Source organism: Copidosoma floridanum, unplaced genomic scaffold (genome assembly GCF_036245765.1).
Source record: "Copidosoma floridanum isolate Cflo_tuat_1 unplaced genomic scaffold, Cflo_Japanese_pri ptg000030l, whole genome shotgun sequence".
Taxonomy (NCBI): Eukaryota; Metazoa; Arthropoda; class Insecta; order Hymenoptera; family Encyrtidae; genus Copidosoma; species Copidosoma floridanum.
The window spans coordinates 3,014,186-3,041,346 of record NW_028321907.1 but is presented as its reverse complement, the minus strand read 5'-3'; the positions used below and the strand labels follow the sequence as shown (position 1 = coordinate 3,041,346).

General features: G+C 37.8%; 4 protein-coding genes across 6 annotated transcripts; 1 reads left to right on the top strand and 3 right to left on the bottom strand.

The window, feature by feature from the left end:
• Positions 1-1,377: 1,377 nt before the first annotated feature.
• Zir (dedicator of cytokinesis) lies at positions 1,378-9,739 on the bottom strand. Of its 2 annotated transcripts, XM_089596521.1 has the most exons (19): positions 9,619-9,739; positions 9,128-9,315; positions 8,851-9,029; positions 8,620-8,761; positions 8,336-8,551; positions 7,575-8,266; positions 7,191-7,506; positions 6,806-7,111; positions 6,530-6,735; positions 5,968-6,444; positions 4,583-5,875; positions 4,375-4,502; positions 4,038-4,303; positions 3,706-3,965; positions 3,198-3,632; positions 2,772-3,124; positions 2,210-2,412; positions 1,808-2,127; positions 1,378-1,715 (listed from the first exon to the last, which is right to left on the bottom strand). In XM_089596521.1, the coding sequence occupies exons 2-19, from the start codon at positions 9,266-9,268 to the stop codon at positions 1,652-1,654; spliced, it is 5,997 nt and encodes a 1,998-aa protein (XP_089452647.1). In that variant the 5' UTR covers positions 9,269-9,315; positions 9,619-9,739; the 3' UTR covers positions 1,378-1,651. The 2 variants fall into 2 exon arrangements, with proteins under 2 accessions (XP_089452647.1, XP_014207564.2); XM_014352078.3 differs by having other exon boundaries at positions 9,128-9,739.
• Positions 9,740-10,369: 630 nt separating this feature from the next.
• LOC106638706 (uncharacterized) lies at positions 10,370-12,886 on the top strand. 2 transcript variants are annotated; one of them, XR_016293377.1, is made up of 4 exons: positions 10,370-10,465; positions 10,535-10,846; positions 10,928-12,383; positions 12,492-12,886. XR_016293377.1 is itself a non-coding variant. In XM_089597003.1 (3 exons), exons 2-3 carry the CDS (start codon positions 10,567-10,569, stop codon positions 12,166-12,168), a joined length of 1,521 nt encoding a protein of 506 aa, XP_089453129.1. In that variant the 5' UTR covers positions 10,370-10,465; positions 10,535-10,566; the 3' UTR covers positions 12,169-12,886. The 2 variants fall into 2 exon arrangements, 1 of the variants encoding a protein (XP_089453129.1); XM_089597003.1 differs by having other exon boundaries at positions 10,928-12,886.
• On the bottom strand, positions 12,355-14,602 carry xit (ALG6/ALG8 family glucosyltransferase xit). The gene is made up of 7 exons (XM_014352131.2): positions 14,405-14,602; positions 14,055-14,327; positions 13,796-13,964; positions 13,507-13,716; positions 13,203-13,442; positions 12,963-13,111; positions 12,355-12,892 (listed from the first exon to the last, which is right to left on the bottom strand). Exons 1-7 carry the CDS (start codon positions 14,539-14,541, stop codon positions 12,451-12,453), a joined length of 1,620 nt encoding a protein of 539 aa, XP_014207617.2. The 5' UTR covers positions 14,542-14,602; the 3' UTR covers positions 12,355-12,450.
• A 657-nt stretch (positions 14,603-15,259) lies between these two features.
• On the bottom strand, positions 15,260-26,545 carry LOC106638705 (uncharacterized). The gene is made up of 6 exons (XM_014352025.2): positions 25,904-26,545; positions 25,345-25,813; positions 24,198-25,267; positions 16,549-24,104; positions 16,292-16,462; positions 15,260-15,994 (listed from the first exon to the last, which is right to left on the bottom strand). The coding sequence occupies exons 1-6, from the start codon at positions 26,052-26,054 to the stop codon at positions 15,860-15,862; spliced, it is 9,552 nt and encodes a 3,183-aa protein (XP_014207511.2). The 5' UTR covers positions 26,055-26,545; the 3' UTR covers positions 15,260-15,859.
• Between the last annotated feature and the right edge of the window lie 616 nt (positions 26,546-27,161).

Genomic DNA, 27,161 nt, shown 5'->3' with positions numbered 1-27,161 from the left:
GGGATTATTTTATGAGCTGTAACCCTGGAGGGGGGGGGGTACCTGAAAAACTCTTAATAATAGAAAAATATAAATTTAAATTAAAAAAAAAAAATCAAAATCTCTTTAAAATGCCGAAGGGAATGGGAACTACAGGAAAGTGCACTCTACTTTCACGCTGTACGTTGCATAAAATAGAGCTTAAAGGCGTTAAGCGAAAGTTGGGGGAGGTTGAAATGGAAGGAGACGCAAAAAGCACATCGCGCATCAAATGTTTACCGCGCAAAAGCGTAATTAAAAGCTAATCGCGTAGCGTTACCGTTTTTTGGTAAATTACCATTATCCCGTTATATGCTCAGCTGATGGTTCTGTCTCTATGGCTACTTCGTACTATTGTATTACCAAAGGAAAATTGTGATCCGAAAAAGGAACTAAGAAATGCGTGTGATGTCATGTATTTTACTTTCAAAGTTCATTCAAAGCCTCCAACATTTCAAAAATACTGCAGAGTTACATACATTTACAAAATAAAATATTCATAGTAATAATGATTGAAAAAAAATAAAATCACTAAATGATAATTTAAATTATTATAATCCCTACAGATAAAAAATAGAAATTACACCGATTAAAAAACACGATAGATCTAAAAAAAACACACACAAATAGTTTTATTATAAAATTGACCGTGAAGGGACGGTCCAAGTAATTGTCGAAGAACCAACCCAGTGCTCGCCGGCTACTCATCAATCAAGGGTGAGTCGTCATCCGAATGGCCACATCTCCAAGTTAATGTGTTCGACGCTATAGAGAGAGTGAAAAAAAGAAAGGGGAAAGCGGGGGATAGGCGTGAAAGATGACTGGGATAAAAGTATATCGTTTTAATGGAATAAAGTGTTAAGCCGAGGGTCGAATAGCTAGCACGTGGTGCAGGTGAGAGTTGAGTTTACACGCGGCTGCCAGACTCGAGATAAAACTGTTAAGTAGTTTTTCGATTAGGGCGCGCCCGACGCGACCGCTGCTACGAGGGGGGTTGCCTCGGTTTTCCAACTTCAATTAAAACAAGGCCACCCATAGGCCTCGGTTAATTGGTTTTTTTTTTTTTTTCCTTCGCTCCTTCTTTCTTTACCAAGTCGAGGGAATTGAAAAGTCAAGGGGGTGTGCGAGGGATCGACCGTTTGATTCTTTGAGGATTTTGAAGTATGGGGTGCGAAGGACGCTTTGGAAGGGTGGCGCCATCCGACGAAGGTCACACACCGGAGGACAGAAAATTTTACCTACGAAAGGTCGAAGGGCAGAAACAACAAAACCAATAGCAGTTGATGACAGAATTGGTAAGTGTTTTTAAAAAAATTTATTAGTATTTTTTCAATACAAAAATTATTATTTGCCGTTATTCGTTTAGTGATGTTTAAGTATGCAAAAATGAGTATAAAAAAAAAAAAAAAATAAAAATAAAAAAAAAAACAGAGTCATAAATAAAACTACATGATAAGTCGACATGAATCACAGATATAAATACACGAAGTCACATACGCGCACTTAATAAATACATTATAGACAGACTTAAGCTAAAGTAACGTGTCGGAGTTTTGATTAGCCATGTGTGAAAACAATAGCTAATCAAACTTTGCTCTTTGGCATGTATCACTAGTGTGACAAGTTCTTTCGGTTACCAGAGGGGAGACACCGATTTCGTAACCGCTGGCACTGGCGTCGCTGTCGAGGATGGACCGCTAAAAGACAAATTAATTGTTATTTTGAACGATTTTTTTTTTCTTTTTTTTTTTGATCAATCAAGTTTGACGTCTATATGAAAGCACTGTACCTCCACGCAATCAGTGGAGCAAGTCTCTCGGTCAGTCTCTGATAATTTCTTTCCAATTCCCGTTGGTAATCTCGCTGATCTGGTCCAATCAAATTTTTGTTTTTCCTCAGCGCGTCAAGACACTTTTTCGAAAAGTCTTTGAAGCACAAGCGGAGCTTATGCTGCAACTTGGAAGGCTGTAGATTTTGTTCCTTCAGGCCGGACAGAAAGACATTGGCCACCTCCGCCGGTCCTTGATTCACGGTTGTACCAATACAACCTTGTAGCACCATTTGTAACATTTTCGCATCAGGCGGTTCTTGCATCGTCGCTGCTGCAAGCTTTAGACGCGAGTTATCATACATCGCCTTTTCTAAGGAATAGGCGAAAGGAAAAAAAAATAGAAACAAACAAATTCATTACCTCGGCAGTTTTTTTCTGAATATCCTCGATCGCTACTTCGATGGGACTGAGAAGAATTTGTTTTCTAGCTACAACTCGTATCCTCGTTTTCAGATATGGAAAGTGGGTTGACACCGTTAATATCGTTTTACGCTTACATTGTTCGCGTAATTCACCGTGTGCTTTACCTCCAGGTGTAAACGGAGTTGCGTATATAAAACGCCCTTTAAATATTTATCTTATTTTATTTTCATGAAAAGTGGAAAAATGACAACTATAGGACAATTGAAAAAACTATAGCGTGATGAGGCAGTGATCATCCAATTATTTTTTTTTGGTTTTTGATGAAAAAACAATAATGTGATAAAAAGGAATTGCGCCAATTATTGATTTATGGGAATAATTTTTGTACCGCAGGTACGCTGGGTAGGTGGGGTAATTGAGATGAGGGATGAAATAATATGTTAATGGTTACGCCAACGCGTGGTTAAAATATTACAAGATATTACAAGGTTTATAAATAAGTATTAGAGTGCGAAAAAGAAATAAGAATAAGAGATGGTAAAATAAAAGTACAACTCACTTATGTTGAAGTTTTTGTGGAAAACTGTTGGCCGATGTCTCAACTCATGCGACTCAAAGTATGGCTCTACATAAGTAATTTGTACAAATGCTTTGTCAGATTCCAATTTAGTGGGATCGACAGGATTTGAATCCTTAATAATAACTATATTTTCAGCACCAAATCTTTCAGCGTAAAAATTTTCTAATCTCGAAAATATTTCTGGCAATTTAGTCAAGGTAGGCTCCTTATATATAAATTCTTCGCCATTTAGATCGCCAAATCTAGTTCCGTAAAATCCTACTCTAAAATAAGTACCAAACACTCGTTTTCCAGCGAGCTGTTCAATTCTAGTATAAGTTTCGTGCAACTTCCTAAATCACAAATAGCATTGATCAAAATGTCATAAAGTAAATATATATCAATCGACTGAACCAAGATACGCACCCATAAATATTAGCCAACTTTTTATAATCGTAAGCAGCTTCGGCAATGGGTAGCAAGACTTTATAAACGTCTGGAATAGCTTCGTACATGCCTGCAGCGTGGAACGAGCTTGCGGCATGTTCGAGTAAACCGGCAAGACCACTTTCAGAAAAGTCTGGTCCCAGGCAGAGTCCTTCTTCCCTTCTGGCAAGCACGTCATCACCCACCGCACTTTCCTCCAAAGCGTTTGGAGTTATTGGACTTAGGGCAACCGCACCGATTGGTCGACCGCCACTACCTGGCTCCAAAAGGTGAAGATACTCAGCCACCAATGCAGCACTATGCACTAAGCACATCGCTGCCTCGGTGTGATTCTTTCGCTCCATGTGTTGTTGTGCCATATTTGCCAGCCACGTTAATCTTAAATCTGGCGAGCTTTGATAACCTTTTGCGATCCTGCGGATTGAAAGTAAAAGATTATTTTTTTATTTAAATTGATGGATGAATGGATTATGAGAATCGTCTTTACCTATACATTAAATCAAGGAGCATTTCAGGATCTTCTTGAAATTCTTTCATCTTTACGGTATCGGAAAGAATCATGTGAAGATTAAAGAGTAGATCCTTAACTTGTTCTGGAAAACTAGTATCTGTCAACTCCGTATCTTTCTCAGCATAAACAAGAACAGTCTTTAATGCCCTACGAAGTGCACCTTCGTTAGGCGCTCTTCCTCTGCCAACGAGAGCAGAAAGCGAAGTTGTCACTTGCATTTTCACCCTGGCGAAATTCTGTAAAATTCAACATTATTTAACCATAATTTACATCCAATATTGTCAAAAATAATTTTTAAAATAAATTACATTGCCAATTTCAAAGTTTTGCCGCATCAACAAATATAAACTCGCGGCAGCGTGACTACGAATGGCACTTAAAGGTGAACTACATCTCGTTAATAACGTCAGACACAAGTCTCCGCATCTTTCACTTTCTTCCTCATCAAACAGAGCGCTGTGAAATTTAAAAACTAGTGCTCTTTGAGTATTGAACATATGTTGCAATACTAAGGTACTTTGGTTTCTTGCTAAAGTCCTCAATAATACTTTCAAAACGCCGCCGACTACCATGCCTAATGTAAAAATTTGAAAATTAGTAGGAAAAAAAAAAAAATTATCAATTTTCGTGAAATATCTTAGTTACCTCCTCCACCTTCAGCTTGAACAATAGTTTCAAGCGTATCCAACACAATTAGAGAAGCTTCAGCTGCTAGAGCTCCTTCAATGTGTGCATCTTGTTCAACTGCTTTACCTTCAGGTTGTTCAGACACTCTTTTATGGAACGATAATAAATCAATGATTATTTCATTTTTATCATTATGCTGTAATAGTTGATAAAACATTGAGCTCACCGATAAGCCATTTGATCTTTTCTCCATCTCAGCTTATCACCACTGGCTCTCTCCTTCCGTCTCATCATCATCTCACTCCTGGCGCTTCCTTGACCCAAAATGACATCTTCCAACCTTGATCTGATGTCACTCGTGGCCGTAGCTGTAGAGGGCAATCTCTTCAGTGCTTTTTTGCCTTTGTATTCAAAAGCGGCCGTGGATATATTCAACACTTGCAAAATGCTTAAAATCCTCCTTGTGCTCAATTCCGTTATCCACTGCGCTAAAGCTGATTTTTCTATTGACTTCAAAATCCACAGAGCACACATTAACAAATGTCTGGTAGCCTCGGAGCTCAGGGAAACCCTGCACTGCGCTCCAGCATTTTCTACCGAGGTCCCGCCTGAAATAGCCAGAGCAACAGATTGGGTAATTGAGCCACTTTCGTCCGTATAAACACTTTTCTCCTTTGAATCCCAATGATACAGTTGCGGCAGTGCATCCATTAGGATGTTCAGTAAAGGCAAATACAAGGCGGCGACACGAGCTTTGGCCGATGAATCTGTGTAACGAGGATCAGCATCGTGACACGTCATGAGATATCGGATCGTGCCAATGGCCTTGTTCTGCAGCATTGGGTTTGGAATTTCCAGGGTGTTAGATAAATCGAGAAGAACGAGACCGACAAGAAAATGCTGCTGACGAAATTCTTGGCTTAGCTCGGAAAAGCGAACGCGCTCACCAGGTACCAGAGTAGAAATTAGAGAGCCGGAACTCCCAGTCGAAGGAGAAGGCGAGACTGGCGCTGAGCCACACGTGTAGCCCGTGCCGAAAGGTAAATTCAGGGCAACAAAGTGCTCGTTTGAGCAGACCGTCCGCACGAGATCGAGCTTGAGAGCAAACAGAGCTGCCGAATCAGGTACTTGCATAAATGCGTCGGCCATGGCACAACAACTGGCTCTGAGTAATGACAACACGAAACCGCGATCCATGATGGAGAACAAATCGGATAAAAAATTTCCGAGACCTAAAGTAAGATTCGAAGCAACGCGATTGTCTTTGCCACTGCGATGGATTATTTCGTTTGTGAGAGCGGTTACGAGAGTTGACAAATCGTCGCAAAACTGGTGTGAAAATCGCATCTTACGTGGCGAATCCATCATGTCGAATTCCGTCAAGGTAATGACCATCGAGCGGACAACTAGCTCCAGAAAGAACCAGGAATGTGTAATGGCGAGCTCACGCGCTTGAGCAGTCGAAACCACCCAATGCAATACTATTTCCTCGTGCAGCAGTCTGCGCGTAGAGGGAATACTGAAAAATAATTTAAAAAAGAGACATGTCACTTATAATAGTAACTACTGTATCCATGCAAATAACTATATTACTAGGCTTCATTTCAATACCATTGACTGTTGATGGTGGATTCCTGCCTCATTGAAGCTGTACGGTCAATACCCCGAGAATGTATTTCCATTTCAAGGTCTTCGATCGGCAAATCGGGATTACTCTGAGCTCTAATGACACCTGAGCCATGGCTCATTCTTGGTAGAGAGCATTGATAAGCCGTGTAAGTCATTAGCAGCGGATGCCTGCCGTGCGAGTCAACTTGACCATCTTGCAGATTCGTAATGTTTCGTACAAGTAAACCAATGGCCTCAAAGACAGTGGCAGCGATGTTCAACGTCTGTGAAGGCAGTGTTGGAGGTCGTACAAGTAGATATACAAGATGATTGAACACCTGAGGCAATGAACGAATCAGAGCAGTTTGTGAACACCGAGCGATCTCTAATAGCGCGGATTTGAGTTCAGATTCCATTCCCGCCTCACCAATGCGTGGCGGTACTTGGCCCAGTTCTAAGGCACCGCAAAGCAACAAAAACCTAAAATGCAAATGGCAGAGAATTCCTTGATAGTTTTTAAATATGGAATATACAACATTTCTATGATAAAATTTTCTGAAAGTACCTATCTATGTATTTATCTTGAGGGTGTACGCTAGAAACAGGCTCAAGAATCAGAGTAAAAACGCCTCTGTGTGCGTCAACCCATCGAGTTCCCGGTAAAAGAACATCTGGTGCTATGTAGGAATAGTTTGCTGGTGGAGGATCCAACATCGCAGGTAAACTAAATTCTCCTGACTGTAGATGCCCATCTCTTAGCAATGGTAACCACTACAAATAATTATTGACAGTCAATCGATGATACACATTCAAATTATAATGGGACATTACGAACTCTTACAGTATAAGCTACGGGAGTTTCGACGTTTGGTTGTTCAACCTTCTTCTGACAACTAATATGATAAAAAGTAAATAGCAGATGATGTCTAGCACTTAGATCCGCTGGCAACCTAATTTTTACTTCGTCGTAAAAATTTGGATTTTTATTGTGATACAAAACGGAAGTAAAATATTCGTGAGTCATTTCGGGACACGAGGAACGACCGAAAATTGCCGTCAAAGCTTCGTTCTCTTGTTCCCCTCCCATTAATTGAATGCGAACTGCTATATTTCGAGCCGAACCTGCTCTAGAACTAAAATTCACTTCCTGAAAATCAAGAGAAAAAAAATTCTGAGTGCATTGACTAAAACTACAAAACTTGATTGGAAATTAAAAAATGACTTACTTTTGGGTAAACATAGAGTAAATTACGATATGATAGCTCAGGTGCAACAATTTCACTAGGAAATTCCAAAATTTCTTTTATAGGGCGGTTATTTTCATTTGGATATGGGGACAACCTCCGCAAGTCTGGATCTAAACATCGAGGTAGTTCGTCAGGACGCGGACTTAAATCTAATTTTAAAATTCCAGGTAAGCATTTTAACTTTTTTAAATTTGAGCCTGGCCTTCTCAATTCTATCAAAAGTTTGTACAGATCCTCATCACGCAATCTCTCACTTTCTTGTTTAAAAAAACTAGATACTGTTAGAGTTATGGGCCTAAAGAACACACATTTTAATGATTTTACTAAAAAACTAAAATCTTTAGTTAGCATGTATTTAGGTACCTAAAACTGTCTAGACAATTTGCGAAATCATCCGATGACCAGCTTCGTCTCTTGTCCGAGCATCGGCGCTCTAGAGATCCTCTTCGTATGGGTGGTTCAATTTTTCTTCGCCACTGCTCCATACCACTAGATTTTCTGTCCAAGGAACCCGCACTTCCCGTGCTATCCGCATCTCCACCCCCACCAATGACTCCTGAAAGATGTATTGCCGTCCACGCGAGGGGCATACGATAACGACCTAAGCGTTCGCAAGCTGCAGCTGCTGCGGCTCGAACCTTGTCTTTGTTTTTATCATCTCTCAAGTAAGGCTCTGCACATTCAGAAATATCTCCTTGCAACACTTTTTCTAATCTAATAACAAGGAACAAATCCGGGCTTGGTTTGCTTATGCTTACAACACAACTTCTTGCCAAAGTGCTTGCATCACTGTAAGCTACATGACTACCGAGCATCCTCTTTAAGGCTTCCACGTTCATATCAACGTAAAAATTTTCAGAGATCTTTTTTTTCTCTTTTGCATCATACAAAGCGAGACTGGCAAAAATAGGCTCGACTTCCAATTCCAGTTTTAATTGAAGGCATTTTATGAGAATCTTGTGGGAAAAAGGTTCTGCTGGTTCTGTAGCTAAAGTTATTTCTTGCCATTCGTCATCCAATGGTGTGGGTAAGGCGTAAAGAGAAAATAGCGTTTCCTATGAAGAAAAAAGTATTTATAAACTAAAATTAATGAATAACTTTGGTTGCATTCTTAAAAAACGTACTTGTCTGTCTTCTGAACGTTTTTGTTCATTTATTTGATCTAATGTTTCAGGAGAAACTCTATCTAAAATACTTGGAAGAAGAGGATCATGCTGAGAATGTCGAAGATCCAAACTTGCCCAAGAACCTCTTGGCGTTTCTTGTTGCGACCCATACTGTGATGGATCTGATTCTTCATCGTTTGGTGAATGAGAACCGTTCGTTTGTTCTTGGTCAACCTGTTTTTAATATTAATAAATTCATGAAATTTTTAATAATACTTTAAAATAATAATTTGTAGATTTACTTCAAAGTCTTGTCTCGGTGTTTCTTGAACTAATCTATCCCTTCCTATGGGTGAAGCCCTCCCCCTAAATTTTCTATGTACAAAGACCCAGTCTGAAGTGAAACTTTCAATGCACCTTTTCACATAAGGCGATACTGATTCACTGAAATACAAACGAAGATTCCTCTAAATAACATTGTTTTGTAATGAAGGGAAAAAATAGAGAAAATTGAGGCTAAACAAATGCACTACATAGGCTCTATAGGAACTATGGGTTCTTCTGTCCTAATCTTCCTCTTGATAACTTTCAATTCAATATCATTAGGAGGATAATCTAAAATTGACTTCAAAGGATCTCGATCTATAACATTTTGATGTTGCGTCAAAAATTCCTCGTAATCCAAAGGCTCCACCATCTCGCAGAGAGACACCTGATCAAAGTAAAAACATTTGGACGGAAAGTTAAAAATGGTTGCGCGAAAAAAAAATCATAATACACAAATTAATCATCTAGGAACACTATACGTACCGTCGACGAGAACCCCGAAAAATTGCTGTTACTCTTAGACAATTCCCTGGAGTAGGAAGTGGACGTAGCGATTTGCCGGCGTACGTCCGCTGCATGATGTTTGCTTAGCTTCTGAGCAAAAGCTCGCTGCACTGAAGACATTGCAAACTCTCCGGCTGCAGTCCACGTCAATTTTATTTACAATTACTCTGCTCAACACCAACAACAAACACCAACAACAATAACAACAATTAGACAAAAAGGATAATTGATTATCCTGACATAACCTCGAACCCAATTGGCTTGAAAATAAAATACATTTTATGCAATCATAACTATCATTAATTAAACAACTTCTAGGGCTCGTTAAAAAAATTTGCGTGAATGTATTCTCATTCGGGGTCAGCAGTAGCACACCAATTAACATGTTACAACAACAAACAAGCCATTAACCTCAATAAACTACACACAGCCTCCGAATACAAAATTGTAATAGCACTTCAAGTACTTACAATCAATTTCATTACAATTCTCTTGCGGTGTAGACTACGTGTCTTAGAATTACTAAAACGTTACCAGCTACTCAGTAGCTATTTAATTATTATTAAAATAAATAATTAACGAATAAATACACACCCTACCACGCCACACTGTGGCGTACTGGGCGTATATTTTGAAGAAACCGGTTAGAGATTAGGCCATGATATCACACACGTCCGCAGAATGGAGATGCAGATTACGGAATGCGTCAAAGAAATTTTTCCCCCACCATCTCTCAAAATAATATAAGTAAGTACGATTCGTGCAGATAAAGCAAGAACTGAATTTAAGATTCAGATTATTAAAGTATTTAATATTTCAATTTAATTCCACTAGGATACTGTGATAAATTATTTAATAAAAAATACGTCTTTACAACGAAATCAACAATAAAACAGTTTTCAACTTTTGGTAACGAATTCCGTTTTAAAATTGGCTGACTGTGTGGTTTGCGCACAGAATCTCCGCTGCCGTGCGGAATACGTCATAGAAGTGAGATTGAGTTATTAGCATTATGCCTCTACCACGTGACCTCAGTATATATATGACTAATATAGAGGAGAAATAACACAGGTCTTATGGGAGGAATCTTGTTTTTATTTTTTTTCGCACTTAAAAAGATATTGAGCTTAAAAAGGTTGTTAATTCCATGTTACTGACATAATGAGAGTTACGTAGTTATTTTTTTCCTTTGATGAATTCGTTCATGAAGGTTGAAACAGCGTTTTGAACGTAAACAAGCTGTTTGTTTATCTCTGAGCATCAGCAGCAGTATAGCGCAGCAGCAGCAACAGCTGAAACTCACGTGTTGTCAAATCGGTATACGATCATTTAACTAATTATTTATTACTTTTATGCAATCTTACTGACTGTTAAGTGTATGTACAGGTATATAATCTCACATCTCAATTTTTACAAATATGGACGAGAGAGGCATGAGATTTTCTCCTCATAAAAACAGCAGCAAAAAATATTGCAGTGTTTTGGGATGCAAGAGTGTTGCTGCGAAAGATCCAACTTTACGGTTTCACGTTGTGCCAAAAGCTGGTAAAGTGCAAGTTGAAATTACGAATAAATTGAATAACAAAGAGAAAATCGATGTAAGAAAAGTGTGGATGAAACGTTTGAAAATTAGCGAGAGTTATCAAAAACCTTTTGTTTGCTCATTACACTTCACTGCAAAAGATTATTGTTTAACTTGTAAGTAATTTTATTTAATTTTGAAATTTGTAGTTATGATCATAGATACACAAATTTACGTGAAATTATTCTAAATTTCAGATGGACAGCCTCCAAAGAGATGGTTGCATAAAACAGCAGTGCCTTCCGTAAATTTACCTACAGATACGCCTGATATACTACAAAAAAAAGAAAAAAACTTAATAAGAGATGCAAGGACAGAAACCAGAGCGGTCAAAAGAAAACTGTACCTCGAACAAAAAATTGACAAATGCAAAACAGTTCGTACCAATATTAATAATACTATTGATACCTGTATTGACAGTATCCATGATATTCATGCAACTACAGTGCAAGAGGAGAGTGATAAAACTTGTAACTTGGTGCAAGTGCTATCTGTCAGTGAACCAAAGACTTTTCAAGACCAATGTGTTCAAGTGCATTTTGAAATTTATAGTGATTTAATAAAAAATGAAAAAGATTTGAATGCAATGACAGGATTAAGTTCCTTCGATTATTTAGATTTTTTAGAATCTGTTGTCAAAGAAGTACTTCCCAATATGGAAACAAGTTTATGCCAAAATTCTGCACAACTGTCGATCAAAGACAGAATAGTATTGACATTTATTAAATTGAAGCAAAATGTGTCGTATACTGTGATTAGTGTATTGTTTAAAGTATATTGTGAAGCAACTTGCAGAAAAATTTTTTTAAAAATGATTGAGGTTTTAGCGGTTGGATTACAGTTTGCTATTCATTGGCCCAGCAAAGATGAAATTTTAAGAAACTTACCGAATTGTTTTAAGGGCTTTGAAAGTGTAAGAGCTATAATCGACGGAATTGAAATTAGTATTCAAAAACCTAAGAAAATATGCTGTCTGGTAGAAGCCTACTCTATGTACAAGTCGAAGTATACTATGAAATTCGTGACAGCTGTTTCACCAGGTGGTATCATAACTTTTGTAAGTAAGGCTTATCCAGGAAGATGCTCTGACAAAGCTATATTTGAAAAAAGCAAGTTGATTCATAAGCTTGATCGTGACGATAGTCTTATGACTAATAAAGGCTTTTTAATTGATGATATTTGCTTATTGCATGGCATTCAATTGATAAGACCTCCATTTTTGAGTGATAAAAAACAATTTTCCAAAGAAGAAGCCTTACTTAATGCAAAAATCGCCAAGGCTCGTGTGCACATAGAAAGATCCAATCAACGCTTAAAAACTTTCAAGATATTAAGTACACGACTACCATCATATTTAGTCAGCAGAGTAGACCAAATATTTACCATTATATGTGCTATCGTTAACGTAGGTGCACCAATTGAGGGGACTTTTTGTTGACGCATTCTGCAATATTCAGACAATAATGTGATCGCGGCCTGAAATTTAAATACACCTTGTTGTAGAAATCTATAAATTTTTATTATATATTTTCATACAAAATATCTTTGAGAAGGCATTCAGAAGTTTGTGTCGATGAGTAATGTAAACACAAATACAAATTAACGAATGCGTCATGTAGCCCGGGGTTTAAATAAGAGATTAAAATAACTGATGTAAGTATTAAAAATATTAATCAAAGGCTTTATTCAACTTTTGAAGCGAGTATCTTAATGTTAAGTCTCAAGCATCTTTTTCCAGTTCACATTTCGTGCTATTTTCAGTGCTTTTCCGTCTTTGGTTTTGAATAGGTGCATTGTCCTCGAAAACGTACTTGCAGTAATAAATAATGTATGAATATGAAACTCCTATTGCACAATAAACAGATGTCAATGCCAATGGCAAAAAAGGAAGTTTATCACCAAAAATGACTCTGTGCAACACACTTTCGTAAATCGTCATACCAGGAATAAGCGCCAAATACAGCCACTCTAAGATGTGCAGTATTTTACCGGAAAAATTATTCTTGAACAGAATTAGCGATCCAAGAAAATATGCAAACCACAAAAATAATTTCAACGGTGTCAAATACACTGGATGAAGTAATGGAAATAGAGCTGCATGGCCTGCTGAACTCAACAAAATGAATATCCTGGCATCATTGATATCTATTGTTGAAAGAACACTGAAATAAAATTTAAAAGATTAATGTATGTTTTTTTTTTTTTTTTCTTGTAAATTACTTTCTGATTTACCATAGTGGTATTATAGCTGTAAGTATGGCTTTTTCATGGACATGCCAGCTAAACATGAAAGAAGTGAGGCCACATATCACGACACATCTTACGAAATTTTTGGAATTGCTATGTTTTTCTTTCTTAAAAAATAAAACACAAAGAGCAGGCTGAAAAAAACGAATTCGTTGCAAAAAAAATTATCAATTGATTGGACAATAATTGTTAAGACTGTTGAAATATATTTTTTTTTAAACTTACAACCATCATCACGAAAGTAATAAGAAATGTAACTAATGGCGTTGGAGTGGGTAAAACTGTAAATGATTCTTCTTGAACTAGTCCACCAGTCATTGAAGCGACTTTAATGTTGTCCAGCCAACCAGCTTTCTTCCATATCACAGATAAAATTTTATCGACTCCAGCATACAGCGCCCAAGCATTTGCAGCCCAGTATGAATGAACAAGCCCTCTTTTAAATGGAAATAGTCTAGATAAGACCTGGTAATATTTCAATTAGTAAAAAATTTTTAACAATTGGTAAAATATGCTTTCAAACTTTTACTTGAGGCATTTGATGTACAAATGGTCCAAATGCCAGGAAGAATACAAAAATCACTATTGCTCCAAGTTTTAAAAATCGGGAAATAAATTTATCACCCTTTAAACAGTAGCTTCTCAAAAGCCATACGCCATAAGCTGGAGCTACGTATAAATATAAATGTTTCAAATTTAGAAGTATAGAAAACCACATAGCTCCTTGCAAAACGCTGATCTGGGAATAATATTTTAATTAAATAAAAATTTGAAATAATGTATTATTTGTTTTACAAGTGGTTTATATAAAAACTCACGTCACTTGATACTCTTGATACTTTTGCTATTGATATCAACAAAACACCAAGAAGGAATCCATTGTATTGAAAATGTATGTGGTCCACAACAAGTAATCCAATGTTACACAAAGATAGAAGAGTTAGTGCAACAAAACTTTTATTTGATTTACAAAAAACTTGCCCTACTCTGAAAATTTACTTTTTTAAAAAAAATTTGTACATATCAAATTTTGAAAAGAATTAATATTTGAAATTTGTGCACACTTTGCATTCTTACTCTTTCACACCGTAAACGAAAAACAGGTCGACAATCATGACTGTCAGTCTTTGAAAAAATTTGGTATTTGTAGAAGCATAATCAAAATTATCATCTTTCAGCATCTCGGGATCAAAGAAAACTGCTGCTTTACTCAAGGCATATTCAAACCAAGCGAAAAAAGGAGGATAATCTAATGTCCACTGAGACTTTGAACTTGTGTACCATTCATCTATTTTTAAACTGTTTGTGATGGCAAGCCAATTGCGATGAACTTCAAAATCCGTTGAATGACTATAAATAAGATTTAAGTACTTATGACTCAAGAGAAATCGGATTTTTTAATTTTGGAGTCATATCACCATACTCACTATGTTGGAATTAGAAGAACTTTTATGCATGTGATGAGAGTGAAAATTTTTATAAGAAACTTGTCACGAGAAAACGATTTTTCTTCAAAAACTTCTAGATCAGAGTCATTACAACTTTCAGATTTTGAATTTGACATAATTAATACTTTTTTCTCAAGAGCCGGGTTGCATTCAGATATACACGTCAGCCGACGATGATATAGGAGATTCGTTCACCTTACAATCCAGGGACGGTCGGGGACGGTGTGAGCGAGTCGGAGACGAAAGTGAACAAGTGCTCTTCTCCGATCGTCCGCGATCGTCCCTGACCGTACGCGATGCGCAGTTGTACACGTTAGGTTAGATTAATGCTGTATGTAAACAATAGTTTGTAAATAAAGAAGTGCAAATACAAACAAGTTTGTTTACTTTTTGCATTAATCTAACCTAACGTGTACAACTGCGCATCGCGTACGGTCAGGGACGATCAGGGACGATCGGAGAAGAGCACTTGTTCACTTTCGTCTCCGACTCGCTCACACCGTCCCCGACCGTCCCTGGATTGTAAGGTGAACGAATCTAGGTTACACACAAGACACAAAAAACAACAAAACGTCACAACACTCGTCGTTCGTCGTGTCGTCTGCAACAATGCTTGCATTGTATAATACCAACGTTAAAATACGAACACCTGTTGCAACGGATTCTTTAGTAAGCTGTAATAAAAATGGAAAAATTAAAAGGACATTGTTGAAGTGAAAAATAAATTCTAAAATACTTTATAAACATATTTCTTTTTTATTCTAATTTTTACTTAAATCCATATTAAGGAATATAGATTTTTAGATATCAAAGAGTATAAAAAAATTTACTGTCATTACGCACAAAATATCTTTTTCATATAAATATACATACTATAATACAATTTACAAGGCAATTTTGGATCTTCAAGGCACTTAAAGTAATTATTGGCACTTGACTGAGTATATGCATCATCCAAATTTTTCTTTTGAACTTTACACATTACTTATTTTGATGAATTTTTTCTTACGATTAATAACAAATATACAAGTATATCATTCTAAATATGGTACGACTTTTACAAAAATCGTATAAACGTAAAAAATGCTCTTTTTTTGTAACTTCATGGGAAAATCAAACTTACAGGGTAGTAAATAATGATGACGTTTTTTAAACCTGAAAACATTTTTCAACATACGAATAACTATCTTGAGATACAAGAGTAGAGATAGTAAAATTTACGACAAATTTGACAAGCAGTAATTCGCAGATTTCTATAAATATATTTACGTTTAGTATATAATACTTCAAGCTACAAGTGATACATTCTTCTTTTGTATAGATGGAATGAATACTTTGATAAACTCATTGATTTATTATATACGTTAATATCTATTCTGTACAATATGTAAAGTCTGTAGTTAAATTATAGTTTTATCAGTTAATAAAAATAAGTTACTCTTTGATTGCGTTCGAACCTTCAAATTCTCTTATCCTAAATTCCAGCTCCTTAATTTTTTTCGCGCGATTTCTACACAGATCTTTCATGATGTTCCTTTCTTTTTCCAATTTCACTATTTTGCAATAATCCTGAAAAATATAATCATACATGAAAAATTGCTAATCAGTATTATGAACAATTCTATTTATTATTATAATTTCTAGCAATTCAAATTAAATCCGTCGGGAGTAGTAACATCAAACAAACTATGACGGTAATATTTCGTAAATTATGCAATGGGTTTATTTTAAATTCTTACTCCCAACGAGTCTAGTCCGAATTTCCTGAATTCTTTATTTTTTATTATTTAAAAAAAATTTTTTATTGTTAATTGTGATTTTGAAAAAAATTAAGGCATTTATACAATGTCGATTTTTTAAACTTACTTCAACAGCGCCACTGCTCATGCCGCTCAGGTAAAGTTTATCAGGTACGTTAGCTTGAACAGCTTGATCTCTCTTATTCAACTTTCTCTGTCTACAAATTCGGCATTCGCGGAAGCTATCCTCCATTAGAGCTCGTTGTAATTTTTGTGCTTCCAACTTTAGCTCCGAATTCTGATAAACATAAAACAAATTATATTACCAGAAATTCAAAGAACGCATTGTAATAATGAAAAAAATGAGCAAAAAAAATGTCTTACTCTTGTCTTGAGCGCCAGCACATGCTGTTGCAGCTCATTGTATTTGATCTGATACGGAAGGTTTTCAGACTGAAGCTGAACTTCGAGCATTGTGATTTTGCTGCTTTTCGAGACTATGTCGAGGGACATTTCGCGAATACGATTCTTCAACTCATCACACATATGGCACTCCAGTAAGATGGGAGGTGGAGTCGGCGTAGACGTTGGCGATTCGTTTTCGGTAACGTCCTGGTTATCGTTTCCTTCGTTCAACGTCCGACTCAAATTGAACAAGTCACTGCGCTTCTGGCGACCTTGTTTCTTTCGCGATGACGGACTGTTGCTCCTAGAACCACCGCGACTCGACATTTTCTCGAAGAACTTGGACTCGAGCTCAGCATACTTGCCGTTCATGTCTTCAATTTTGCTTAGAAGCTGCTCTTTCTCCGAGTTCAGCCGGATAATCTCGTTCTCCAATTTCGTGAGTTTTCCTTCAGCCGCCTGCAAGCCAGTCTGGAGCCTTTCTCTTTCGTTCTCGAGATTCTTTATCTTCTCTAGATTCTCAATGCACGAACCCTCAATCATCTTGTTGAAGAGCTCGACGTTCTCGTTTTCCAGCTTGTGTACATGGGACACCATGTCGTCCATCTCTTCGTCGAGTTCTTTGTTCTTTTTAACAAGCTCGTCAATTTTTATTCGATTGCTCTGAAGTTCAAGAGATGATTTACATTTTTCTTCCTCGATAAGCCGATACACCTCGTCTTTTTCAGCAATGCTGGTATTCAATTGCACTTTCAACTTTTCAATTTCATCATTAACATTTGTAATTTTGTTTTCCAGCGAAGACTTCTCTACCCTTGAATTCAATATCTCGCTATTGAGCATTTCCTTCTGCTTCTTCAGAGTATCCAATTCTATGCTGTACTCAACGAGTTTCTGATCTTTACTGGCCAGCAGCATCCTTTTTTCTTCAACTTCGCGCACAACATTGTTTTTCTCTTGAAGAAGCGTTTCGTACCTTTCGCGCATTTTCTGCAGATTAATGTTGTTGTATTTCTCTCTCAAAGATTCCAAAGCAATCTTGGTCGTATTAAGCTCCTGCTCCAGTAATTCTTTCTTTCCCTGCGCTTCGGCCATCTCCCGCTGCACTTGTGACTTGGTCTCTTGAAGCTCCTTTATGCGATTGTACGAGCCTTCCAGGTGGTTCTTTAGTAACCTATTTTCGTCCTGCAACTCCTGCATCTCGTTTTCAACTCGCACCTTGCTCGTACTGTTTCTCACCTTTCGCTGAAGACTTGCGTTTTCTCTCTCAATTTCGGTACAGCGATCCTTCAAGTCCTCGATGGTAGAGCACAGCTGGGTATTTTTATTCTTCAACTCGGCAATCTGTTTTCCCAACCCCGCCGATTTTATCTCCTCGTTCGAGATTTTGTCCTGCCATACGTCCAACTGCTTATTATGTTCCAGCTTCATATTGTGTATGTCTTCCTTGCACTTTTCGACGTACAACTTCCGATCGGCTAACTGAGCTTGCAAGCTCTCGAATTCCGGCTTCATGGTCTCCACCTTCGTCTTGTACTCGGTCAGCAGATCGCATTTAATTTTCAAGAGATTCTGAAGCTCGTCTTTGCATCTATCCTTCTCCAAGCTTTCATTCTTCAATTGCTGAATCACTTCTTCCGCTTGCGCAATCACCTGCTCGAACTCTGCGATTCTGTTCTCAACCACGACCAGATCGTTCGTCTTGATGTTGTTGGTGTTCTTGAGATGCTCGATTTCAAGTTCCAAGCCCTCGACGGAATTTTTGAGGTCATCGATCAGCGATTTGTACGAATCAAGCTCGTCGTTGAGTTTGCTGACCTCACGCCGGCGTTCTTCCTTCTCTTGCATCAGCCGATTTTCGCTCTCCTCTTCTTTGGCTTTAGCCAGTTTCTCTCTTTCCTGAGCTGCACCGATAGCACTGTCGCGATCCTCGTTCGATCGTGACTTTTTCTCCAGCTCGAGTTGCAACTGACTCAGGTCAGATTCTAAGATACGTATAGCACTGTGCAATCGCTCATTTTCATGCTGAGCCTCCTTAAAGCGGTGCTCCAAGTTGAGCTTTTCTTCTTCGAGCTTACGATTCTTCTTTTCTTGCTCGGTAACGTCCGTTTGAAACTTCTCGAGATCACTTTCCATAGTTTGGACCAAAGCGATAGCTCGTTTTTCCGCATCAATGCACTGCTGCTTCTCCTCCGTTAATTTCCGTTTGGATTTTTCGTATTCATCTTGGAATCTCTTGACGATTTCGGTTTGTTTCGATAAGACGGCGTTATAGAACCTCTGGAAAGTCTGAATAAGCGTCTTCTTTGATAACGCTTTGGATTCATCTTCGGAGAGACTATCCAAACTTACGATTTCTTTGATGATTCTCGACTTGGCCTGACTGATCTCTTCTTGTACAACATCTACGGCACTATTTTGTCCTTTCGACTGGTTCACAAGGGCTTCGGACCTTGCCAAATCGCTCTTTAACTCTTCGATTTCCTTCTCATGGGTACACAAGAGAGACTTGCAGTCTTCGAGTTCTCTCATAAGCTTTTCTTGGGCATCTTGATGAGACTTGATAAGTTCAGACTTCTCATTTATTAAGCTTTCCAATCGAACTTCGATCTCCAGTTTTTCGGCGTGAATCTCTTTCTCAGCCGCAGTAGCACTATCTACTCGTTTATACAGACCAGTCAACTCTTCTTCGAGCAGCTTGGCCTTCTCAACAAAGGTTAAAACACTTGCCTGAGCATCACTGTGTTCCTTCTTTAGTTTTTCGTTTTCCACTTGCAAAACCTCGATCTGGCCACCTTTTTCTATCAAAAATTGGTTTATAGAAGCATAAACCTTAGAATTTGATTTTTTCATATCTTGTATTTCGTTTTCAAGGATTTCAATATTTTTTTGGAGCGCCTGTATCTTTGAAACATTTTTGCGAGACTTTCGATCAGGAACCACTGGAGAGCTTTTTTCGATTTGTGACTTATCCAGCTCGTTGGATTCTTTGTACTGATTGGCCAATTTGCTGTGATTTTCTTTCAACTCTTCGTACGCACTGCGCAATTCGAGAATTTTTTCTTCGATGAGTGCTACACTCGAGCCATCTAAACTACTGGTGTTCAGAGTATCGTCCATCAATGTAGAATTCAAGCTCGAATTAAAATCTTCCCTTGCTTTGACTTTCAAGGCTTCGGTCTCAACACATTTCTTCTTGAAATCTTTTTGAAGATTCAATAAATCGTGCTGTACCGATTTTAATTGGACTTTCAGATGTCTTCTATTTTCATTCAATTCTTTCAACTCAGCACAACTACTGCAAGTCATGAGTTTCAACTCACTGAGCTTCTTGTTCTTGCAAGTCAATTCTTCTACTTTGCTTTCTAAAAATTTAACCCTGCTACTTTTTGATGAAGCGTTTGTAAGCTCGTTTGCAGGATCATCGGATATTGACATTTCAAGACCCATGAAATTACGGGATGATTTGTTTTGCAAGCTCACAGTGCTTGCATTGTGTTCGTCGCTATCGTCTAAGACTAAATTCGACGACAAATAAGCATTTTCGTTGCTCAACTGATTTATTTTCGTTCTCATCTCTATCACTTCATTCGTTAGCCGCTCGTTGTCTGCTTTGAGAATATCCAGCTCGATCTTGTCAGAGCTTTCGTGGGTCGATTGATTCGTGTAAGCTTCCAGCTGCTTTTTCAATACATCTACAGTCATTGTCAGCCTGTCGCATTCCTCTATCTGATTGGTCAATCCATTCGACAACTCGATGTTTTCATTTTCGAGGCATTTGTATTCTTCCAACAGCGAATCTGCTTTTTCTCTGTAAACACAGTGATGATCGTACTCATGAAGTTTGCTCTCCTTCACTTTTTCAAGCTCCCCGATTTTTTCCATCAAATTAACGTTTTCTTCATTTAAACTTTTCACTTTATCTTGGTATCGCAAGATTTCCTGCTTAATTTCGTCGTCGTGTAAAATGGGCGTTTTGGATCGTATGGCCTCGAATTGCTCAGTTGTAATTTCCAAGTCACGTTGAAGGGAAACTTTTTCTTGGGTAATTTTTTCAAGCTGTTCGTTTAGTGCGTCAATTTTTTTTTGTAAGTCGTTTATTACTATGATATTACTTTTTTTTTCTTTCGTCAACAGTGTAGACATGTTTTCATTATCTTTCCACAGTGTATCAACGGTCGCTTCGAATTTAACGAGAGTTTGCTTCAAATAGGTAACAAAATCTTTGAGTTCGTCAACAGTGTAAGATTCAATAACAGTTTGGTCTAATGAAGAGGATCGAATAATTCCAGTCGGAATAATGACAGATTTCTCTGCATTTTTAACGTCTTGGGTCAAGTCTCTTAAACTATCATCGGGTATTTGTACCATTTCCTTTTTAATTTTCAACGCGTCAATACTCTCTGTCATATTGCTAACATCAAATCCTGCCACCATAGAGGCACTGTCATGCACAATGGATTGGCCATCTTCCAGGTTATCAAAGTAAGTATTGTTGGCAAAAATACTACTAGTTTCCAACTCCAATTGGCTCAATGGCTTTTTATCATCGCTACCGGTAACGGGTGTACTTGGTATTACAGGAGTAGGCTTTGACTCTTTTATTTCTATCCTTGTATTTTCTGGTTTTATAAAACTATTTACTTCCATGGATTTAGTATCGACCTCTTGTTTTACAGTCTCGTTAAGAGGCTCTTTGATTTCTGACTCTAAAGCTATTGCGGAATCACACATAGTATCCATACACGATTTCATTGACGTTGATTTATTAAATTCCGTATCCAAGGCTTGAACACGCTTTCGCAAATGATGATTGTCAGCTCTTAGGTTCTCTATAACAGTTTGAAGATTGATGATCTCATTTTCTAAACCTTCGTTCAATTCAGTAGAAATAACAGAATCAAGTTTTTCTTTTAACTCATCTCTTTCCAGCAAAATTACATCGTGTTTTTTTTCCAGGTCTTCGAATTTGTTCTCAAAATCCCGATTCAAGCTTGTAATTTCTGTTGTCTTTTCATCAATAATCTTCTTCAAGTCTGAGTTTAAAGATTTCAATTCCTCAATTTCTTTAATATTAGCCGTTACCTCGTCGCGAAGCGATGTAGCACTTGCCTCAAAGTTTTCGCTTTCGATTTTAGTGGCATCCACGTCTTGTCTCAAGGTCTCGATTTCCTCTAGATAAGTCTTTATCTGATTGCGCATTATCGACTCATCGGTTTCTTTCTCATCACCGGCTGTTGCTTTTTCCTTTTGAGTCAATTGAGATGTCTGGTATTCTCTGCTTGCATCATCCAAACGTTGTCTTAACCGTTCAATTTCCTCTTTCATTTTTTGCTCCGAATCTTGGTAGTTTGTAATTTCAAGAGATTTTTTGGCGATAATTGAATGCAGTCTATCGATTTCAGTAACTTTACAGTCACCTGTGCCCATTTCGATGTTACCAACTTCCATAACTTCCATACCGTCACTTATCACATGATTGCTTAATACTTGGTCACTCTCTAAACATTGTTTTAAATCTTCTATCTCTTTGCTCTTTTCTTGTTCGCTCTGAAGAAGCTGTTCGATTTCAAGAGATTTTTCTCGAATGATTTCTGATAGATTGGAGATTTGTACATCTTTTTCTTGTATCATATTGACACGGTGTGTTTCATCGCTACCCTGAGATTCAATAAGGCTTTTTTCAGACACTTTTTCATCTTTTCCTAGATCATCAAAGCTTTCTTGCAATCTTGAGATTTTACTATTCAACTCTTTTTCCGTTTGCTTGTATTTTTCGATGTCAAGGATTTTTTCCTGGAGATCTTCTTTCAATTTAAGAATTTCATCATCTTTTTCTTGATTCACTTCTTCCTGACTGACTTTTTCACTAGATTTTGTGGCAATACTTTTTCCATGTTCTTTAATAATTTTTTCCATGTCTTCCAAACTGTCTTTTAGACGAGAAATTTCTTTTTTTAATTCTTCTTCAGATTCTTGATATTTTTTAATCTCAGCAGATTTCAATTCAATTACTTCTAATAGTTCAGAGGTTTTGTTGTTGCAACTATCAGGAATATCAGCTACTTGACTGTCCTCCGTTTGTTTAGAATCGTGTGAATCGTTTAGCTGAAGTTTCAAGCTTTCGATTTCTTTGATTCTATATTCTTCCAATTGTTTCAATTTTTCAATCTCTTTGTTTTTTTCTTCAATGATAGCTTCTAGTGTGACAACTTTCAAATTACTTTCCGTTACATCAAAAATCAGCTTATCTTTGTCAAATTTGGGCTCTTCACGACCGATTATGGTTTCTCTGTTATCTACTAGTAATGGCAAAGTTTCAATTTCTTCAATAGTTTTACTTAATTCTTCTTGCTGTTGCTTCAAGATTAAATTACTATCTTTATCGCACGATACGGCATTTTCCGAAGAACTCTGTTCAGATAAATTGTCTTTTTTATCAAGTTTTTCCAAGCAGCTTTGTAATTGAACAATTTTATCTTTCATTTCTATTTCCATTTGCTGATAGTTGGCAATGCTCGAGGTCTTCTCTTCAATCAACTCGGATAGCTTGAGAATCTGAGTATCGTTAGAAATGTCATTTGAAACTGACTCTGTTTGACTGTCAACCGATTTCTTTCCACGATTAGTAAATTCATCAATAACTTGTTGCAAACGTTCATTTTCTAGTTTCATTTCTTCTTCAAGATTTTTATACTTCGATACTTCGATCCATTGGTCATTTTCATCCATTTTTGCAACTTCGTTTGAAAGAACTTGATCTAGCTTCGTAGGTACATTTGACTCAGTTTCTTTTTCCAGAAAATCTTCGCTGATACTTGTAAGGGTAGATTTCTCAAATTCACTATGAATCCTTTCCAGCTCAACAACTCTATCTTTGATTTTGATTAATTCATCATTTTTTTGGATTAACTTTTCCATGAGGCAGTCGGTATCATTTTTCAAACTCTTAACCAGATCACTCATACTTTGCAATTTAGTTGATTCACCAGCAAGTTTACTCTTTAACTCTGAATTCTCTTTAATCAAAGACTTTTTGTGCGACTCAACACTTTCTAATTTTTCAACACACTCATTATAATCATTCCTCAACTGTTCGTGTAATGCATTTGAAGCTGTTGTACCATTTTGCTGATTGTTTGAATTTTTAAGAATCTCCAAGAGTTGGTTGAGGTCGCCAACTGTATTATTAGGATCTGCTTTCTTCCCTTCACTGATCAAAGGTTTCCATAAATCATACACATCTGGTACTTTCAAACACAATTCGTTGATGCAATTTATTGAAACAGTCAGTTTTTCTTCAATTTGTGCCTGATACTTATTCGACATTTCTAATGCCTGAGTCAAATCGTCTATTTTACTTTGCTGATCCAGTATTTCATCATCGGGTAAATCAAAATTTAATTTTTCAGCTCGTAATACTTGCTTTTCCAGAGTGGTAAATTGTCTAAGTTCTTTGAATTCTTCTGTCAAATAATTTATTCTTTCTCTCAATATAGCTTTTGGTGTACCAGGAGATGAATCCTGATTTTGATCTGGAAAGTGAATACAATAATTAATACTATAACAGCGCTTCCCATATTAATTTTAAAAGTTAATATAAAATGATTAAAAAAGGCTAAAAATACCATTATTTGAATTATATTTCCGTTTTTCAGGTGTCGATGCATCGCAATAACTGCTTCCATTGTTAAAATAATTAATTACTACGTCATCTTCAAATTTGACGCGATTTTTCTCAGTCTTAGGTGCTACTTCACCAGAAATTTTTTCCTCTGGATAATACGTAGTATCAGATAATATTTCACGTTCCTTTGCCACTTTAATTAATTCCAATTCAAAATCTGTGAACTCGGTCTCAAAAGATTCTTCATTCAAATCAACTGTCTGAATGTAACTTTTCCTTCTGTTAACGTTTTTACAAATGTTGTCATTGCTATTTGATGTATTTTCACTAGTGCATGATGTTTCTACAATGGTGGGCAAGTTTCGAAAACCTAAACTAAGCCTAAAATTTGGTCCTACATTACCAGCCCAAGTTCTTCTTCTTAGGGACTTGGGAATTTTAGAACGATTGTCGTCCCTTGTAACACTACTAGTGGATACAATAGAATTTTTCAACAACTCTATCCTCTCTTCTAACATTAGGTTTATCCTATCTTTTTCTTTCAATATGTGTTCCTTCTCTTGCAACTTGGTCTCTATTTCCTGGACATCTGGAAATCCTTTCTCGTGTTTCAGTCTTTCGAGTTCTTCGTTCAATTTTGCGATCTGTCTTTTGTAGCGCTTCAGCAAAGCAGCATCCGACATAACTTCATTCAACTGCGGCTTATTCTTCACACTTTTTGCTCTCGATGCAAAGCCCAATGTGCACAAAGTTTCCTCGAACGCGGCTGGAGTTACTGCACAAATAATAGCCGTCATCGCGTTACCCCCCAAAGAAGCCTGCAGTAGCCTTGTCAACTTGCTGTCTCTAAAATTCACATACTTGGTATTGTCCGAAGATTCACTGAGTTGTTTTATCACAAGTCCAAGAGTCGATAGCGACATGTTAATGTGAGTACCCTCTTTGAATCTTTCACCAGTTGCATTTGTCTGACTTGCCCGCTCGGAGCCTGCGAGATCTACCAAATTCAACTGAGAAACCTGAATAGCTCCATCAGAGTCACTACTCTGATCCCTACTCTCGATAGTTATCCTAAAATATGATTAAAAAAACAGTTATAATTCCCGAACATGAATGTCGCAAAACTCACAAAAAGAACACTATACGACCTGAATATCGTATGACTCCTACTGCTCCTCTCGTTCATGTTTGTCTCGCCAATCCTGCGATTTTTGTCGCCCTTTTTCATGATGGACATTATGAGATCTGGACTACTGGCAATTTCCTCTTTGGACTTGAGCACCTGGACCAGGCCGTTGTTGTCCTCTCTAAGCTTGAGATCCATGCCACTGGTATCAAGCAGATCGTTGACCTTTTCGTTGTAGATCTCCAGATAGGAGACTCGAAGAAGAAACTCCCGGCCACATGTCTCGGTGATGGCGTCGAACATCCGATCGATAGCCAGAGGAGTCACCCCGGGCTCGTCGAGGGTGCCCAACATTGTGTGCGTTTTTCCAGAACTAGTCTGTCCATACGCGAAAACGGTGCCATTGAAGCCCTTGACCGCGGCGTCGACGATTGGCCTGACGACTGTTTCAAAAACATCGACGTTTGTCTTCTTGGGGTCGAATATGTGATCTGGAAACGGAGGACAAAGAAACAGAGCAAAATGAGAGGCTATAAAACCACGATGATACCTCGAAAGTAAGTGTGAAAGTATGTACTCACCAAACTGAAAGCTGCAGTCCCCGCGCTTGATCTCCGGGTCCACGGGCGCGATGACTTTGTCGACGACGGTCCACTGGCTCTTGAGATTATCGTCTATCTCCCGCTTGATGAGCGGACGGACCTTAATCGCTACCTGGATGCTGTCCTGCATATCGAACGTGAAAGCTTAGGTACGTGTGTACCGTCTCGTACCCTCGTCTTTGTACACACGCTCTACTCCCGTGCGTGCAGGTGTACTTGATAAGGTAATGACTTTGTTCACGAGATACTCGCGACACAATCACATTTTCGTTGGTTACTGATTTCGCCTGAGAAAGCTGATTGAGCCATAGCACGTAAACATGTAACGAAAAAGTAACGCGATACGAGCACTGTACTTAACCAGTAACCCGATGACGACGTCGATGCCGAGCTTCAAAAAACTATAAACAAGATAAGTCGATCGCGGATGCTTACTATATGGACATATATACGTATAATCTTATAAGTACGTTCCCTCTACTTTGTGTTGTGCTCATTTGTCGCCGGTTTTTTTTTATAATAACCTTACCTTGCAGTTTTTTCCGTTAAAAGTTTTGAATCTCGCAAACTCAAACTCATACTCAATAGGGATTGGCTTAACCTCCTTTGAAAGAGGGCGCTGACAAGATACGGTTGAACCGTTGAAACGTACGAAACGTAACGTCAGAGAGAAGTAACGAATCGTAGTTCGCCAACACTGATGCGTTCCCGGTTCCGTTAATTTTAATTAACGGCCGTTATATAATTGTTAAGTTCACAATCAGCGCCATCTCGCGTGGCTGATTTTAAGTTAAAAAGTACCCCTAAAACTCTAGTGAGAGTGCATGACTAACGCAAGGCTTGCGCGGGGGACATTTGATTTTGTGACATTTTCAAATTTTCGTCAAATTTTATTATGTGTTAAGTACGTAGGGAAGGTCACCTTTTGGCATCGCTTCCGAAGGTGTGACATGTGACGATGTGACCATCAATGTCAAACCGTATTGCGTATCACATCGAAGCACGCAATTAAACCCTGCAGGTCCACGATTTTTGATCTACTACTTATGCCTAGTGATTTACTTCTGTCGGAAAACTCTAAAATCTAGGGGTTTTTTTTTCACGACGGTTCCCCTAGAAAATAGCTTAATCCGCAACGAATGGAGCATCCCATAAAGAGACACGTACCGTGACGTACGCGCGTAAGGCCGCAACCATTTGAGCCCATCACATGAGAGTGAGAGAGATTCGCTAGGCT